Genomic DNA, 17,968 nt, shown 5'->3' on the forward strand with positions numbered 1-17,968 from the left:
GGATGCTTGTCTTGTGTTCTTCTGGGAAGCTTAAATGGTGAAATTTCTTAAATGGTGAAATTTCAAGTAATTCGCAAGTTTCATTAAGTTTTTCAAGAGCTGTAGATGGATCTGGAGTATATTCTGGATCTTCAACTTCAAATTCAACTATTCCTAGCAAGCTATGTAATGTAGGAGATAAAATGGCCTAACAGTGCATTACATAAACCTTAGTGGCTGGGATAAGGCCAAGACTCATGGTTAGAGAAACAATTTTCAAAGATTTCTTAACAGTCTTTTTACCATGCTTCTCAGAAGGGTCACAGCAAATTCTTTGTCTGTCTACAAATGTTTCCAAACAGTCTCTGATAAGAAGAACAAACACTGTGAATATTTTCAAATGTTCTTCTTAGCTTCAGTAATACAATATTGGCTTGATTCTGACCTGATATGTCTATTAACCCTTAACTAGTATCCAGATGTGTCAGTTACGTGAAATATATGTATCTGAAATGCAAATAAAAAATGCCAAATATCCCTTTTTATTTTGCATTTGAAATACTTTTTCTTTCTTCAAAAGACATTTTCTACTTTATTTGAAAAAACTGACATACAGATATTTTGTATTTCTAAAATGCCAAATGCTTCTCTTGAACTTTCTTTTTCTCATGCTTCATAGTTCTCATTTATTTAATGAGCCATTTGTGAAAACAAAAGTAGTTCCATGATGGGTACAGACACCACAATAAATGCCAATATCATGTCATGTGAATGTGATCAAGACTGTAATTATTAGAAAAGGCACCATGATTTGAGTACACATTACGTCTTTACCATTGTTGTTTGTTTTTTGTAAAACACACCAAAATCATCTGATAATTCCAACGGAATTGAATGAAGGAGGATGCGAGCACACACACATTACATGTAATATTTCAAGAGATATGTATAAGGTCAGACCTCACTGTAGTTCATACAATATAGTTTATGAAGAAGCCGTATCAAAATGTCAACAATTTGGAATCTGTGTTGAAGTTCTCCTAAAGCTTCTGAAATCTATTTAGAATAAACTGGAAAATCGCCTACTAATTCAAGTCCAACACAATGGTTTTCATACTGTAATTCTATTTAAGATCCACTCACAGTCAAAAATACTTAAAATGACAATTTAAGAAAGCTCAGATTAGTAGCTTTTAAAGAAATTGGAATACAATTTTTAAATAACTACATAAACTGTTCATAACCTATTGCTGAGAGCATCAGAAGTTTAGAAGTGAACAAAGAGACCTACAATGGACATCTTCTCCCAGAACTATTGGTGTGCCAATAAAAGTTATTATAAAGTCTAAATAGGCATTTAGATAGATTCTATAAATTAGAGGAAACAAAAGCAAAGGATGGCATATCAGTATCCAGATTTTATCTTTTTTTCAAACTGAAATGGGTACTGAAGGTTAGCAGAGAATACATTAAAGAACTGCTGTTTCAGAAGTGTGGAAGATGAAACAAAAAGAAGAAAAAGAAGAAGATGCAAAGAACTTGCAACATTCTGATAAAAAAAGGAAAAGTTGATTCTTACTATATGTTTGTTTAGGGCTCCAATTCTGTAGCCAATGATAGTGGCAACACTACTGTAGGTCTGGACACTTTACAAATATTCAAAAGATAATGACAGTAGTTTACAATCCTTGAACAGATATCCAACTGTACGAAAATGTTTACTTAAATATAATACGTGTTGACCAAGTTCATTTCTGTTGAATGACTATTTTCTGTTGAGGGAATAATAATAAGGCCACATAGGTGGAACATGAAATATTTGAACAATTACTGGAGTTAAAAGTCAGCAAAACAAATAGCATGTACAATGTTCACTAACTAGAGGTATTTTTCTTGAATAAAGATATTCTGGATTTAAATACTTTTATTTAAAACCATTTTTATTTACATTTGAAATAGAAAAAATAATCAAGTATTTGTATTTTGATTTTAAATACTTTTATTAAACTATTTTGCACATCTCTGCTGGTCTCATAAATCTGTGAGACATTTGTTGAACTTCCTGCTGGTTACCTGTGTGATTATTTTTTGTTGGACATTTTTATCAGCAGTTCATGTTCATCGTGGTAATTGTGGTGTAATATTTATAGTTATTACTGACAGTGTATTATAATTATTTTGCACAATTTGGAGCCTCTTCCAGTTCCATCTCACCATTTAAAACAGCCAGAACACACTTGTCTAAAATGCACTTGGAAGAAATTATGAATGATGTTTTGGACAGCAGTGATATTAATGCACATTCCGAGATAGCAAGTCATGATGATATGTATTCAAAACAGAACTGGATTATTATTATTATTATTATTATTATTATGGATCCTAGGAAATACAAACAAATGAAAATGATCCAAATGGAGAAAGAGGCAACCACAATCTAATAGCAGAACAAGACAACATAATGTGTAGCAGGTTCCTCTTCTGCAACTTAGGACTTATGTTTTTGGGGATCTACTTTTCGCTCAAGACATTTTAGGTGAGAGTCTACAGCAGTCAAATAATAAAACAGTTCCTATTGGTGCTAGGCTGAATTTTTCATTATTATTTCATTTACTGTTGTTGATCTACTTGAAGCAACAATCATTCCACACTTATAGGAAGAGTACAATATCTAGCAAGAAAGGAAAAACATCTTTCTGATTTTTTTATGTTGAAAAGTATGACAATAGTCATTATGTGAAACAAAAATTAAGATGAACCTCTAGTATGATGCAGGAAAAATGGATCAGCAACTTACTTTTATTAAAACTATTATTTGTAATTTTATCGAATATGCTGTGATAAAAATCCTTTATTTGAGGACATGGTGTCAATTCTGAAGTTATCATTTGATAATGGGCTCCATGTCCAAAACTAGTTATAGCAAGTAAACAGTTTTTCTAATTGCAACTTTGACAGAATTACAAATGAAAGTTTTTAAAAAATTAAGGTGATGAAACTTGTGGTTTTGGCAAAAAAACATTTTGAAATTTGTAAAATCTTTGTAAATGAAGTTCATTACAGACTTGTAGATATTTGTATTCACAATTCTGGCATTTTAATGATTTTATATTATTTTAAATGTATAGACTGAAGTGCTAAATGAAAATTTATAACAAGGCCGGGAATTGAAACTGGGTCTCCCACTTACTGGGCAGGTGCATTAGCCACTAAGCCACATTGGCACAGTGGTTCACACAACTGCACAGATTACCCTGGCATGCCTCTTTCCTCGATCCAAACTCTCACTGTCCCCCTTACCTACAAACAGGCATGCCAGGGTAATCAGTGCAAGTTGTGTGAACTGCTTTGCCAATTTGTCTTAGTGGCTAACTTATCTGCGTAGTAAGCAGGAGACCCTGATTCAATTCCTGGCCTTGGTACAAATTTTCACTTGCCATTTCAGTATATACAAGGTGGTTAAAAAAATTCCGGAACTTTGTCCACAAAATTTTTCTAATATTTGTTACTTATTGTACATGGTCTCCTTCAAAATACTCTCTTCCACAATTGATAAATTGCTTTCAATGCCATTTCCACTTCTGTATGAAGTCTTGGTATGCCTCTTGCCAGATTGTGCAAAACGTCATCTCTGAATTTTCTTTTATCTCGTCTATTGTTGCAAATCTTCATCCTTTCACGGGGGTTTTCAAGTTTAGAAATTTAAAAAAACACAGGGGCCAGGTCTGTCAAAGAAAACTACCAGCATTGCTTTTATATTTGACCTGACCTGACGAGCTTTTTTTGACTCTGGAGAATCTTTCCCAACCCATTGTGAAGATTGAACCTTTGTCTCAACAACGTAACCATAGACTCAAGTATCATCACCAGTTATGATTCTCTTAAGGAACATATCGTTATCATTTGCGCGATCAAAAAGCTCTTCACACATTGCAACGCAAAGGTCTTTCTGGTTTTGACTCATGAGCTGTGGGACGAATTTGGCAGCCATATGGGGCATTTCAAGATGCTGTGTCAGGATTTCATGAAATATTCCAACTGAAATGTTACAATCTTCCACTATCTTCTTCAATTGGCATGCACAATTTCATTGACATTCCTGATATGAGAGTCATCGGTAGATGTCAAATGTTGTCTTGAATGACGGTCATGTTTAACTTCCGAGTGGTCATTTTTAAACTGTTTGAACCATTCGTAACATCAAATATAGCTTAAGTAATCATCACAATAAGCTTCCTGTATCATTTGGTGTATCTGTGTAAAGATTTTCTTGAGTTTCACACAAAATTTAATGCATACGTCTGCTCCTCTAACTCCGCCACGTCAAAATTCGCAAGCAACGTTCTACTCAATACATCACTGAACAATAACTAACAGGCATAAAACAATAAAAAATCTGGCAGTTATACATTAAACACAGGCATGTGCAGGGATGCTAACCGCATTTTGCTTGAATGCACCATTGGTGCAAACTTATGAATGTTCCAGAATTTTTTGAACTGACCTTGTATACATAAAATCATATCTGTATCAGAACAGTAAAGTGTCCGAAATTATGTCATTTCATTTGTATAAGTACCTGCACCAGGGTTTCAAGTTGGATCACCCTTTTACATTTGATGCCAAGGTGCTATTCCAGAACTTGGAGAGTCTTGGCAATTCAGTTGGTGTGTAAGGCAGAATTTAAAATAGACTGGGTGGGAGTGAGGATTTGGATCGAGGAGGGAGGCCTGACAGGGTAATCCGTGCAGTTGTGTGAACTGCTCTCAATGTGGCTTAGTGACTAATGCACCTGCCTAGTAAGCAGGGGACCTGAGTTCGATTCCCAGCCTTTGTACAGATTTTTACTTCCCACTTCAGCCTATATACGGGAAATCCCATCTGGATCAGACCAGTAAAGTATCTGAAATTATATCATTCCATTTGTATTTTATATTATAGTTGACATTTTTTATCTTTCCAATACCACCAAATTGAGTAAAATTGATTCATAAATAAAAAAATTATAGTAGCTACAAACTTATAAGCTATCTTTGCTCTCAATGCCAGTTGATTAAAATATCTACATTTCAAAACAGTCTGACCTACAGTTTTGATCAAAAAATTCTGGAAGAGTTATTGTACTCCTCTTTCAGTATGTACATTATTACACCAAATTTTCACAAACATCTGTTATATGGGTGATTTCACATAAAATGAGCCTTGCTTGACTTTTCTTGAAACATATATTCTCAAAATTTCAACAGTAAACCTCTCCGTGAAGAACAACACTATTCTTGTTGTGTCTGGCACTGGAGTTTGCTGAGCAACTCTGTACCACTCACACTTACTAAACAATTATGTGAATAAACACACTGCTCTCTGTTTGACCATTTCTATTTCTTCAATTAATCCTAGCTGGTAAGGACTCCAGATTTATGAGCAACACTCATAAATCAGTCATAACAGTGTCCTGTAAACCACTTCTTCCTTGGGGATTACATTTCCTTAAGACTCATCCAACAAATCTCAGCCTGGCATCTACTTTTCCTACAGCTAGTTTTATCTAGTTATTCCACTTTATGTCACTCTGAACTGTTAATCTAAGAATTTTATAGTTGCACTGTCTTCAGTGATTTATCACCAATCAGACAGTAAGAGATCTCTTCGCCTATTTATGTGCAGTATACTACAACTATTTACATTCGAGGTCATATCTGCACCAAGTACCCGGACTTCTGGTCCTGAAACCTTCCTATACACATCATCATCATCATCATCATCATCATCATCATCATCCATGACAGCCTCATGTAGCTTCCAGTGATACCTACTAGATCACTTATATATACAGTAAACAGTAATGGCACTGCAACACTTCCTTGGTGTCTTCTGAAATCATCTTGAACCTAATCCTAATCTACTCATCCTCCCTGGAGAGTAAGGCTCCACCACCGCCAATATTAAGAGCAGTGATTACAACCCAGAGACCTTGCTCCAGCTGTCTGACATGGCAGCTTACAAGGTATGCTGCAATGACTCCATCCTTAGACCTTTCCTAAACCTCTCTCCTCCAGAATCTGTCTCACTACTCATTCTCATTCCCACTGAGGCATCTATTTTCCACATGCTCACCGTGAGCCATAAATCCAACCACCTGGATTTCTCCATCCAAACTGATTACTATGCTAAAATAGAGAAAAAAATATCTTCTCTACATGTCCAACACCTCCAACCTATCAACCTATGTCCATGACACTAAGCACTTTGCCCACTGGTTCTCTGAACTTCCTGTCTTTTTCCAACCAGTTCTCTGTTTGTCATGATGGATGGCACCTCTCTGTATCTCGAGATCCCCTGTATCACTGGTCTTGCCACAGTAATCATAACCAATTTTATTATTACCCACAATACTTCTGTTTCGAAAGCACTGCCCACAGAGGGCCTCTAGCACTGCCATGGGTATTCAAATGTGGTCTTGTTCTAAGCCAAACTGCCCATGAGACATATTGAGGATTCCTTACTAGCCACTGAGAATAACATGTCCCTCACATATTTCAGGTTCACTGATGACATATTTATGACCCAGACCCAAGGTGAGGATGTCTTATACTCATTTTTCCATAACCTCAATAACTTCAACCCCATTTTTTTCACCTGAGCTGCTTCAGTTCAGTAAGCTACAGTCTTCAATTTTAAACTACATCTCACTGGTGGCTTTTTAAAAATCGTAGATCACGTCAAACCCACTGATTACCAGCAATGCCTCCGCTCCAACACCTGCAACCCATTTTACACCAAGAAGTCCCTCCCATAAAGCCTGTCATCCTAAGGGCACTGCATTTGCAGTTACAAGTAGATCCTCAAACACCATTCCTTCCACCAATGCCATTAGCCCCAAGTTTTGTAATTTTTATCTGTTATGTAAGTATTACACAACCTATTGACCAGTTCAGTTCATGAATATGCATCCTTTATATTGCTGCTCTCTTTAAGATCTGATTATGACTGTAAAGCCATAACTGGTAATCTGTTTAAATAAATCAAAATGTGACCAAAGCTATGAATCACTTAGTTAATATAGATATCAAGGTCACTGATCGACTCCAAAGGTCCAAGTGATCTTACTTCATAAAAATAAATTAAACATTAGCTCCTCCACTATTTTGTTGTGCTGTACTATTTTGTCGACATGGATGAAGCGGTACAGCAATTGCTGAAACATCTGAAAGTCCTGGACTAGAGTCTTGAACCATGTGGATCTCTAGATGTCTCAAGGAATAATGATCACACATATAGTTGCAAAAATTCTACTAGACATGTATAAAAGTGTAAACCACAATACAGCCCTTCTGTTACTGAATCAGTTTTATTCATACAATCAATAGGATGTCAAATATGATATAATTCGATCTTTCCTTCTGAATTTCTCCACTGGCTTTATGGATGTGATTCTCAAGATCCGTCTTGTGAAAAAATTTTATATTCTAAAAACAAAAAAATTAAGTTTAATGAAATCTCGGGCAATTTACAATGATTTGCTCTCAGTCTACTGAGGAGTTTTGGAGCTTTTTCTTCAACAAGAATCTCTTTTACTTTGTATGAGAATTGTGACATACTGCTGGCTTCAATTAACAATTTCATGCACACACATCTCTTCAAACCTTCTTGACAATGGAGAGACAATAAACTATATTTGATAATATCAGTCCACAGCACAACAATATAACCATAAATAAGCTGGGACCATGTATTAAATTGCTCTCAAGTCACTAACCGGTGTATTTTACCAGGACGATGAGGACCGGTAATGGTTAATGTCAATGTAATCATGTGTTTCATTCTGATGATCGAGCAATATATCAAGCTAGTTTGTTGTAATCCTGATGATGATGATGATGTTCCATACTCCGAGGAGCATAGGGGATGTGTGAGAGACCCACACTGCTGACTAGGCAAGGTCCTAGCGCAGGTGGTTCGCCATTGCCTTCCTCCAACCATAATGAGGATAAATGATGAGGATGAAGATGATACAAGAACATCCAGTCATCTCGAGGCAGGGAAAATCCTAGACCCCAGCGGAAATCAAATCCGGTACCCCATGCATAGGAAGCGAGAATGCTACTGCAAGACCACGAGCTGCCTAAAATAGCAGTAAAACCATAATGTTTTAGATGTTCCTGATGCACAGTTCTCCAAAAGATACCTATATCTGTTGACAAAATTCACTTTCTCAAATCCAGCAAATTTTGGCGAATCGACTTTCCACCTTCATTAAGTCCTATAAAGTACTTAAAAGAATGTGGGTCAAACAAGCATTTAGCTGCTACTTATTTTGCAACAATACATTCAAATTTTCTTTTACAAATACTTCAAAATAGTACTCAATTGCTGCACAAAACATGAATGTTTTTAGGAAGTGAAATAGATAAATCTGAGAATTTGGCAGTGGAAAATACTTGATGGAATATAAATAATGGAAGGAGTATATTGAGGGAGTAACAGCACAAGAACAGTACCATCCAGGTACATATGCAGTCGTGAGTCACACTGCATGTGCATCCGTATTTGACTGGATGTCTTCAATCGAGTCAAATTACTTCCCCTACAGTGAAAATTTCAGTTTAGGAAACAGATATAAATCCAGAGTGGCTAAATCAGGGGAATATAGCAGTTGTGAAAGCACAGGAATTTTGAATCTGGTCAAAAATCAAATGATGCAGAAGGCATGATGAACCGGAGCATTGTTATGATGTAACACCCAGCTCCTATCTTTCCAAAATGCAGGCCTTTTTTCTCCCACCTTTTCCCGCATATGCTCAAGAACATATTTGTGGTATTCCTGGTTAATTGTCTGTCCTCCAGGAGTAAATTCATGATGCGCAATATCAGTAGAATCGAAAAAAGTCACCAACAGTGTCGTCAACTTCAATCGACTTTGCAGTGCTTTTTTTTGTTGTGGTGAACCGGGAGTCTTCCACTGCGAAGACTGCACTTTGGTTTCAGGATCATATCCACATACCCACGATTTGTCACCTGTAATTACCCTATTTAACAAACCTGGTCCATTTTTAGTCTGATTAATCAGATCTTCGCACACTTCAAGTCAGTATTGTCTCCAGTCACTTGACAACACCTTTGGAATGAATTTTGTGGACACTCGATGCATGTTCAGATCTTCAGTTATAACTGACTGAACTGCATCGAAACTTAAATTAAGTTCATCAGCCATTCCCCTAATTGTAAGTCTACGACCAGAGTGCACTAAGTCATGAACTTTCACAACATGGAAGGACGGCCAGACTGTGGTTCATCTTCAAATGATTCGTGGCCATTTTTACATCTGTTGAACCAAACATTTGACTGGCTCATACAATTATCTCCAAAAGCTTTTTTTAATAGTTTGTAAGTGTCAGAAGCCGATTTCCTGGTTTTAAAACAAAATTTCACACAAACTCGTTGCTCCATTTTTACGTCCATTTTCATGCAGACAGAATCTGACAACAAGCTCCAACAGACCTGCACTCAACCAGCTGCCAGCACTCAACCAGCTGCCACAACGAACTGAATAAAGGAAATGCAGTTTTCTGTCAGAGGGCTTTCAAAGGCAAGGCAATGACTCATTCCCCACCTTCAGTGTACCTGCACACCAAACGTGTAAGCAGCAGCAGATCCATTCTTAAAACTTTCCAATCCAATCACACCTTGTTTTTTTCTGTGTGGGGCCAATATTACGAGCATGTAAAAGGAGTAGCTATGGGCAGCCCTATATCCAGTGGTTGCAAATCTGTTCATGGAGAAATTTGAGGAGAAAGTATTAGAGATGACTACATACAAACTCAATGCTTCTTCAAGAATGTGGATGATACCTCTGTGATCTGGCCTCCTGGTAGGGAAAAGCTCAATGAGTTTTTGGAATATCTTAACTCATACTTCGCAAATTTAAGTTCATCACAAGACAGGATGGTTCAAATGGCTCTGAGCACTATGGGACTCAACTGCTGTGGTCATTAGTCCCCTAGAACTTAGAACTACTTAAACCTAACCAATCTAAGGACATCACACACATCCATGCCCGAGGCAGGATTCGAACCTGCGACCGTAGCAGTCGCACGGTTCCGGACTGCGCGCCTAGAACCGCGAGACCACCGCGGCCGGCACAAGACAGGAGTCAGATACACAACTGCTGACCAAAAGGAAAGCAGATTCGTTGCTCAGCCACAGTGTGTATTGCAAATCTACACACAATGATTTATACCTGCAAGCTAGCAACTGGTCCACAAGGCACACCCCTTGCTATCTAAGATAGCTGAACATCAGAAATAGAGCATTTATGCTCAACCTTCTGCAAAAATCAGTATGCGGTCAAACAAATTCTGAGGGTCATTCAACCAGCTACTCTGCCATGCAATAAAGAAGAACAAGATGAAGCACAGACTGTGGCTTTCCTGCCCCATGCAGGATCTCGTTCTGCCCATGTTGACAGGATTCACAAGAAGCATAATGTCAAATGTACATTCTGTCCCTCCTACCAAAACAAAGAGACTACAGTGAAATGTGAAAATGACCTTAGTAAATGACAATCAGAAATTTATATTATACCCTGCCAGTGTGGCATGTCACGCACTGGCCAAACTACTAGGACACCATACACCAAGAACATCAGAGGCACACCCAGCTGCGACAGCCAACTAAATCAGACATTGCCATGCAGAATCTGGAACTTAATCATAATATGATCCACAAAAAATGATATTTCTGGCACAGACCCCTCGATACTGGGACAGTGTGATAAGAGTGTCAACAGAGATAAAGGTGACAGCAAAGCTTGAGGATTATGACACTGGGTACCAACTCAACAAAGCATGAGAATCTGTACTAGAACTGCTGAATATACAGTGGCCACAGCAGCAGAACTAAGCAAAAAGAAGAGCTCAGAATGTAGAATTGGGGAATGAACCCAAACAGAGCACCAGACGCATTGTACCAAGAATAGAACAGCAGATCACCTATGGCACACCAAACCAACAACAAAACATCCCAGGACGATTCTACTGGAACAAATCACAGATGGAGTGCCTACAACCAAAAATGGAGAGGAAAGGCAGTAGGTGTAAATACTGAACTTGAATAGCAGTCTCAGGCAGCACCCGACAAAAACAACATGTTGTGCTGTCAAAATATTGTGCATGGACAACACTGATATCTGACAGAATACCCAACACCCCAAGATGGGTTCAAACTGGCTTCTGAACTGCATTCAAACTATGTCCAGAGCTGCATTCGAACTGTGGCGCAAACTCGTTTCAAACTCTCCTCAAAACCGGGTGCAAACTCTCCTCAAAACCGGGTGCAAACTCTCCTGAAAATCCGGGTGCAAACTGTACTCCGAATCGGGTGCAAACTGTACTCCGAGCCGGGCGCAAACTGTCCTCCGAGCCGGGCGCAAACTGTCCTCCGAGCCGGGCGCAAACTGTCCTCCGAGCCGGGCGCAAACTGTCCTCCGAGCCGGGCGCAAACTGTCCTCCGAGCCGGGCGCAAACTGTCCTCCGAGCCGGGCGCAAACTGTCCTCCGAGCCGGGCGCAAACTGTCCTCCAAACTGGGTGCAAACTGGCCTCCAAACTGGGTGCAAACTGTCTTCTGAACTGGGTTTGAGCTCTGAACACCTGCATTTTAAACCTGGTTTGCAGTGGAGTGAACACAGCTAACGAGAGTTCTCTCTGCTGTGAATGGTAGGCATGTGTAACTGAACAGCATTCAGTCATGTTTGGTTTGTAATCACTTGCATTTGCTCATGTTCTGCTGCTTGTTGGTCTTTACGTGAACTGCCAAAGGGCATTAGTGTTCTCTCTGCTTCAGTGCTAGCAGTACAAAAAGTTTTTGTCTGCTATCTTGTCTGCTTTTGTTGTTGGTGCAAGTTGGGTGAGTGTTGGAGTGGTTCAAAGAACATGTAGTATTGCTGATAGAAGAATATACATTTCACAAGTGCTTCTGGTATCCAAGAGACCCACAGCACAAATATCGAAGCAAAAGAAATATTATCTGTTAAAAATTGTTAAAGCACTCAAAGGTGCTAGTGGGATGTGCGAAAAATGATAAAATTCATTAGTTTCGTGCATCAGGCAGGAATAGAATAAGCACAAGCTTTCTAATTCTTTTTATTCCACAACGAAACTCTCTCTCAGAATTTGGCAGAAAATCCAAAGAGATTCTGGTCATATAAAACGCACACCAGTGGCAATACGCAAACAATACCTACACTGCATGATACCAATGGTGAAGTCACTGGTAACAGTGCCACAAAAGGAGAGTTATTAAACACGATTTTCCGAAACTCCTTCACCAAAGAAGAAGCAGTAAATATTCCTGAATTCCAATCAAGAATAACTGCCAAGATGAGAAATGTAGAAGTAGATATCCTTGGTGCAGCAAAGCAGCTTAAATCACTCAATAAAGGCAAGGCCTCCAGTCCAGATTGTATACCAGTCAGATTCCTTTCAAAGCACACTGATAAATTAGCTCCATATTTAGCAACTATATACAACCTCTTGCTCACAGAAAGATCCATACCTAAAGACTGGAAAATTTCTCAAGTCACACCAATACCCAAAAAGGGAAATAGGAGTAATCCTCTGAATTACAGGTCCATACCATTAACGTCTATTTGCAGTGGGGTTTTGGAACATATATACTGTGTTCAAACATTATGAAAATGATTTATTGACACATAGTCAGCACTGATTCAGGAAATAGCGTTCTTGTGAAACACAACTAGCTCTTTATAATCATGAGGTAATGAGTGCTATCGACAGGGGATGACAAATAGATTTCATATTTTTAGATTTCCAGAAGGCTTTCGACACCGTTCCTCACAATCATCTTCTAACCAAACTGTTTGCCTATGGAATATCACTTCAGCCATGCAACTGGATTTGTGATTACCTGTCAGAAAGGTCACGGTCCATAGTAATAGATGGCAAGTCATCGAGTAAAACAGAAGTAATATCCGGTGTTCCCCAAGGAAGTGTTACAGGCCCTCTATTGGTCTTGATCTATAACAATGACATAGGAGACAATTTGAGTAGCCCCCTTAGATTGTTTGCAGATGATGCGGTTATTTACCGTCTTGAAAAGTCATCATATGACCAAAACAAATTTCAAAATATTTAGTTAAGATATCTGTATGGTGCGAAAAGTGGCAATTGACCATGAATAAAGAAAAGTACTAAAAGAAATCTGCTAAATTTTGTGTTTGCAATAAGTCACACAAACCTGAAGGCTGTAATTTCAACTAAATACTTAGGGATTACAAACACAAATAACCTAATCTGGAACTGTCACATAGATAGTGTTGTGGGTAGAACAAACCAAAGACTGCGATTCACTGGAGGAACACTTAAAAGGTGCAACAGGTCTACTAAAGAGACTGCATACACCATGCTTGTCCACCTTATTCTGAAGTACTGCTGAGTGGTGTGGGATCCGCATCAGGTGGGACTGACGGAATACATCGAAAAAGTTCAAAGAAAGGCAGCTCGTTTCATAATATCCCAAAATTGGGGAAATAGTGCTGCATACATGATATGTGAATTGGAGTGGCAATTATTAAAACAAAGGCATTTTTTGTTGCAATGGGATCTTCTCATTAAATTTCAATCACCAGTTTTCTCCTCCAACTGCAAAAACATTCTGTTGGTATCCAACAATAGGGAGATGTAATCATCATGATAAAATAAAAGAAATCAGGGCTCGCACAGAAAAATTTAAGGGTGGTGAACCCTCTGCCAGGCACTTTATTGTGAATAACACAGTAATCATGTAGATGTACATGTAGATGTAGAGAGGAAAAAGCACTATTAATTTCCTTGAAAGGAAACAACTGTGAATACTATTATGCTAAGTAAAATTAAAAATATACGAAACACCTGAGCATTCACATTGCTTATGTTCGTGGTATTTGTAATTAGATGCCTGATGTATCACTGTTACTTTTAGAGACTTTTGGTGATAAACAAAAGTGGTTTACCTGGGATCACACTAACTGCACACTAAAGAACTGTATAGCAGATTTTATCAAGTAGCCTACATGACAAGTCATATGTATATTTAAGAATTTAAAAATCATACTTTATTGACATTATCTTACTTATATATAATTTAATAAAATTCTTGAAATGCTTCTCTGCAGACGTTGGAAACTTTGTGACATGTAGCAGCTACTGAAATGTGAAACGATCATTGATTTAAATGTCTCCAATCGCTAATAACTGGAGTGTAAACACTACCCTTTCTTCAGGTTATGTTGATCATTATTAAGTTTCTTCCTCCACTGTAATAAGAAGCCAGGGAAAAGTATCGGTGCATTATGTCCACAAACTTCACATTTACATACAAATTGAGATATCTAAATTCTTCCTTTCCAACATTTTGCTTACTTTGACAAAAATAATTTCCTTGCATTGCAGACTAATCCTCTCGGAATATCAGTTTTGGATCCTGGCTCTAATTGCATAGCTTTGTATTCCAAAGTGTCAGAAAACAATAACACAGTGTTCACAGGCTGTGTTAATTATCCCGTGTTCTCTTCCATTCCCTCTAGTGTAATCAATAGTTCACAGATACCCACAAATTGTAGTGTACACTGGTAACTGTCTGCAAATGCTCATCTGCTTGCATTTGCTCTAGTGTAAACCAGGCTCTACAGAGTGCTACCAGTTACACTGTATCTGCACACCTCACAAACTGGCTCAGAAACTGAATATATCACTCTTTTTCTCTTCATACCTCCAACCTCCCAGTGGCCCTCCAGCAGTACTTTTGGACTTGTAACTTTTGGAGAAAGGAAACAGAACAGTTTGATTTACTCAGGGCATCAAGTTGTTACCGAGATACTCTTTCCAGCTCCGGAGGTATGAAGGGAAACATGTGACATGTTGAAACCTTGAGTCAATCTATGAGGAGTGCATGGCTAGCGTAACAGGTAGCTCATTGCCCACAAACGGCAATGGTTCTGGCTCTGCACACAGTTTTATTCTGCTGAGTATGATAACAATTATTGTTTATCTTATCTATGAAGCTTTAGTATCTGAATAGTTGTGAATGTAAACTTATAAATTAGCTTACGCCAAGTCATGAAAAGGAAAGTACGTAACGTAAATGTGGTTCTGAAAATAAGTTGATGGCCACTAAGCATTAACCACCAGCTGTGATGGTGGTTATTACAGTCACGAATGCAGTTTAAATTCTTTAACATAAATACTTTGAGGCAAATGTGAAACAGAGAGTAGCTCAGAACAACATTATACGCAAACAACTGAGAATTCTTCCACAATGATGCAAAACACCATTTTTTATAAGCCTTGTAGGATATGTAGGAGGGATTTGCTAAAACATTTGTCACTCTAGCCATCTCAAAGAAATGTCACTGATGAATCATAAGCTACACCTTATCTCTGTGTGAAGTGAAATTAAGATTACTCACTTTTCATTTGCCTGGCCATCTTCCTCATAATTGCTATTCTTCAGCCAATCTGTTGTTGAATCACAATTATGTACAGTCTGCAAACATGATAAAAACACTATCAATATTAATAAACAAGACATTCATAAATCTTTTTAAAAAATCACAATGAAACTGCTTCACAAGTAGTAATAATGCTTTGGGATATTATCGGAAAAGTCCTCTTGAAAAACTGATCAGGAACTATGCAGTGGTTCTGTGTCCGATTTCTTGGCTAATCTTTGATGTCAGCTTCCAGAAACTTTTCTTTATGTTGGCAGAAGTGGTGAATGTGTAAAACCAATATAGATATGTCTTCTACTACCATAAAACATAGATTTTAGAATGCCACATACAATTCAGAGAGCAGTAACAAAAAATTGCTAATCTACTGCAATCCATACCTCTACATTGTTTAGAATGTCAATATCCCAAGGCCTTGATATGTCAGTAAAATGTGGAACAGGTGGCTTTGGAATCTCTCCAACTCGCTGTACAGTGCTGTGAGGACATTCTCCTGTAAAATAAAAACAGTCTCAATATTACACAAAACAGACTTCTGTTAAGATAGTCTCTATTTTCTCTTGAATCAAAAATCAAAGAGGAAGGGTAATAAAAACAGAAGAAGCAGTAGCAGCAGCAGATTACTCAATGAAGAACTGCTTTTGAGTTTCTTCATCCTATATTTTTCAGCTTGACTGATCTAATAAATGAAAGGTTAAGAAATAACTAGCCCACATACATCCATCTTATGTACTCATTCACCAGAGACTTTTAGGGACTCTTGAATCACACAAGTTAATTAGTTCAGATTTAAAATAAGTATAAAATTCAGAGAAATGAGCCTACAGAGCAGTTTTTTTTTTTTTAAATCCGGTTGTGTTTCATTTTTCCATTCAATATCTCTCAACATTTACCATTCACTGCACCAAAGAACAAAAGGTTATTAAGAATTCTTTAAAGTATTTCTTGACTTCAATCTAACAAATACAATGTGTGTGCGTGTGTCAATCCACACAAGTAATTTTAGACACATTTGGTTGCATGCACCTCCCCCCCCCCCCCCTTCCTCCCTCGACACGCACATACATCATCCATACATGCAAAATAATGTGTGCTGCAGCTCTCAGAAAGAGAAAAAAAAAAGGGGGGTTGAATAACCACAGAAGAACATGGACAGCAGAGTCACACAACGACATTATTGCTTCTAATGACACCGCTCTACATGAGACATATCAAAACATAAACTTGGATAGAAGATAAATGCAAGGTTGCACAAGTAGGGGAAAGATGGATGCCACCTACAGGAAAATTAAGATCTTTGTAGAGAAGTGAAGCACCCGTAAGAATATCAAGAACTCACATGGTAAGCCAGCACTAAGCAAAGAAGGAAAAGGTAAAAGATAGAAGGAATATTTATAAGGCTCTGCAAGGGAAATGAACTTTATAGTAACAGTACAGAAAAGCAAGAGGAAACAATTGAAGGTGAGATGGGAGATGTGATACTACCATAAGAAACTGAAAGATCTAAGTTGAAACAAGTCACCTAGAGTAGACCACATTCCCTCAGAATAGAATTACTGAGATCTATAGGAAATCCAGCCATGCAAAACCATTTCACCTAGTGAGCAATGTGTATGAGACAGGCAAGTATACTCAGACTGCAAGAAAAACATCATAATTTCAATGCCAAAGATAGCAGGTAGTGACAGGTGTGTATTTCACCAAACTATCAGTTTACTAAGTCATGGATGCAAAATACTGACGCGAATTATTTACAGAAGAAAGGAAAAAAAATTGTACAAGTGTGGATGATCAGTCTGGGTTCTGGAGAAATGTATGAAAACACTAGGCAATACTGACCCTATTACTTATCTTAGCAGATAAATTAATGAAAGGCAAACCTATGTTTGGAGACTTAGAGAAAGCTTTTGACAAAGTTGAATGGAATGTACTCGTTACAATTCTTGAGGTAACAGGGGTAAAATACAAAGAAAGAAGGGTTATTTATAACTTGTACAGAAAAAGGACTGCAGTTATGATTCAAAGGACATAAAAGGGAAGCAGAAATTGAGAAGGATTGTAGCCTATACCTAATGTTATTCAATCCATACATTGATCAAGCAGTAAAGGAAACCACGAAGAAATTTTGAAAGGGAGTCAAAGATCAGGTAGAAGAAATAAAAACTCTAGTTTGTCAATGACACTTAATTTTGTCAGAGATGACTAAATGCTTGTATGACGAGCTGGACAGAATGGATAGTGACTTGAAAAAAATTATAAGATGAACATCCGCAAAAGTAAAATGAGAGTAATAGGATGTATTTGATTAAGTTAGGGTGATGCTGAAGGGAATGAGACTAGGAAATGAGACATGAAGGTAGCAGATAAATTTTGTTATTTCGGCAGCAAAATAACTGATGATTGCCAAAGTACAGAGGATACCAAATGAATACTGGCTATAGCAGGAAAAGCATATCTGAAAAAGAGAAATCTGTTAAAATATAATA

At 37.7% G+C, this 17,968-nt stretch overlaps 1 protein-coding gene across 13 annotated transcripts in view; it reads right to left on the reverse strand.

Annotated features, from left to right (window-relative positions):
* LOC126336976 (mitogen-activated protein kinase kinase kinase kinase 5) overlaps positions 1-17,968 on the reverse strand; it is a 290,756-nt gene that overhangs the window by 174,697 nt on the left and 98,091 nt on the right. For all 13 annotated transcript variants that reach the window (XM_050001210.1, XM_050001206.1, XM_050001199.1 and 10 more), the window contains exons 10-11: positions 15,863-15,975; positions 15,441-15,517 (exon numbers count right to left, since the gene is read on the reverse strand). In XM_050001210.1, the coding sequence (XP_049857167.1) occupies positions 15,441-15,517; positions 15,863-15,975 (190 nt within the window). The remainder of the gene's footprint in view (positions 1-15,440; positions 15,518-15,862; positions 15,976-17,968) is intronic.

Source organism: Schistocerca gregaria, chromosome 2, assembly GCF_023897955.1.
Source record: "Schistocerca gregaria isolate iqSchGreg1 chromosome 2, iqSchGreg1.2, whole genome shotgun sequence".
Classification (NCBI taxonomy): domain Eukaryota; kingdom Metazoa; phylum Arthropoda; class Insecta; order Orthoptera; family Acrididae; genus Schistocerca; species Schistocerca gregaria.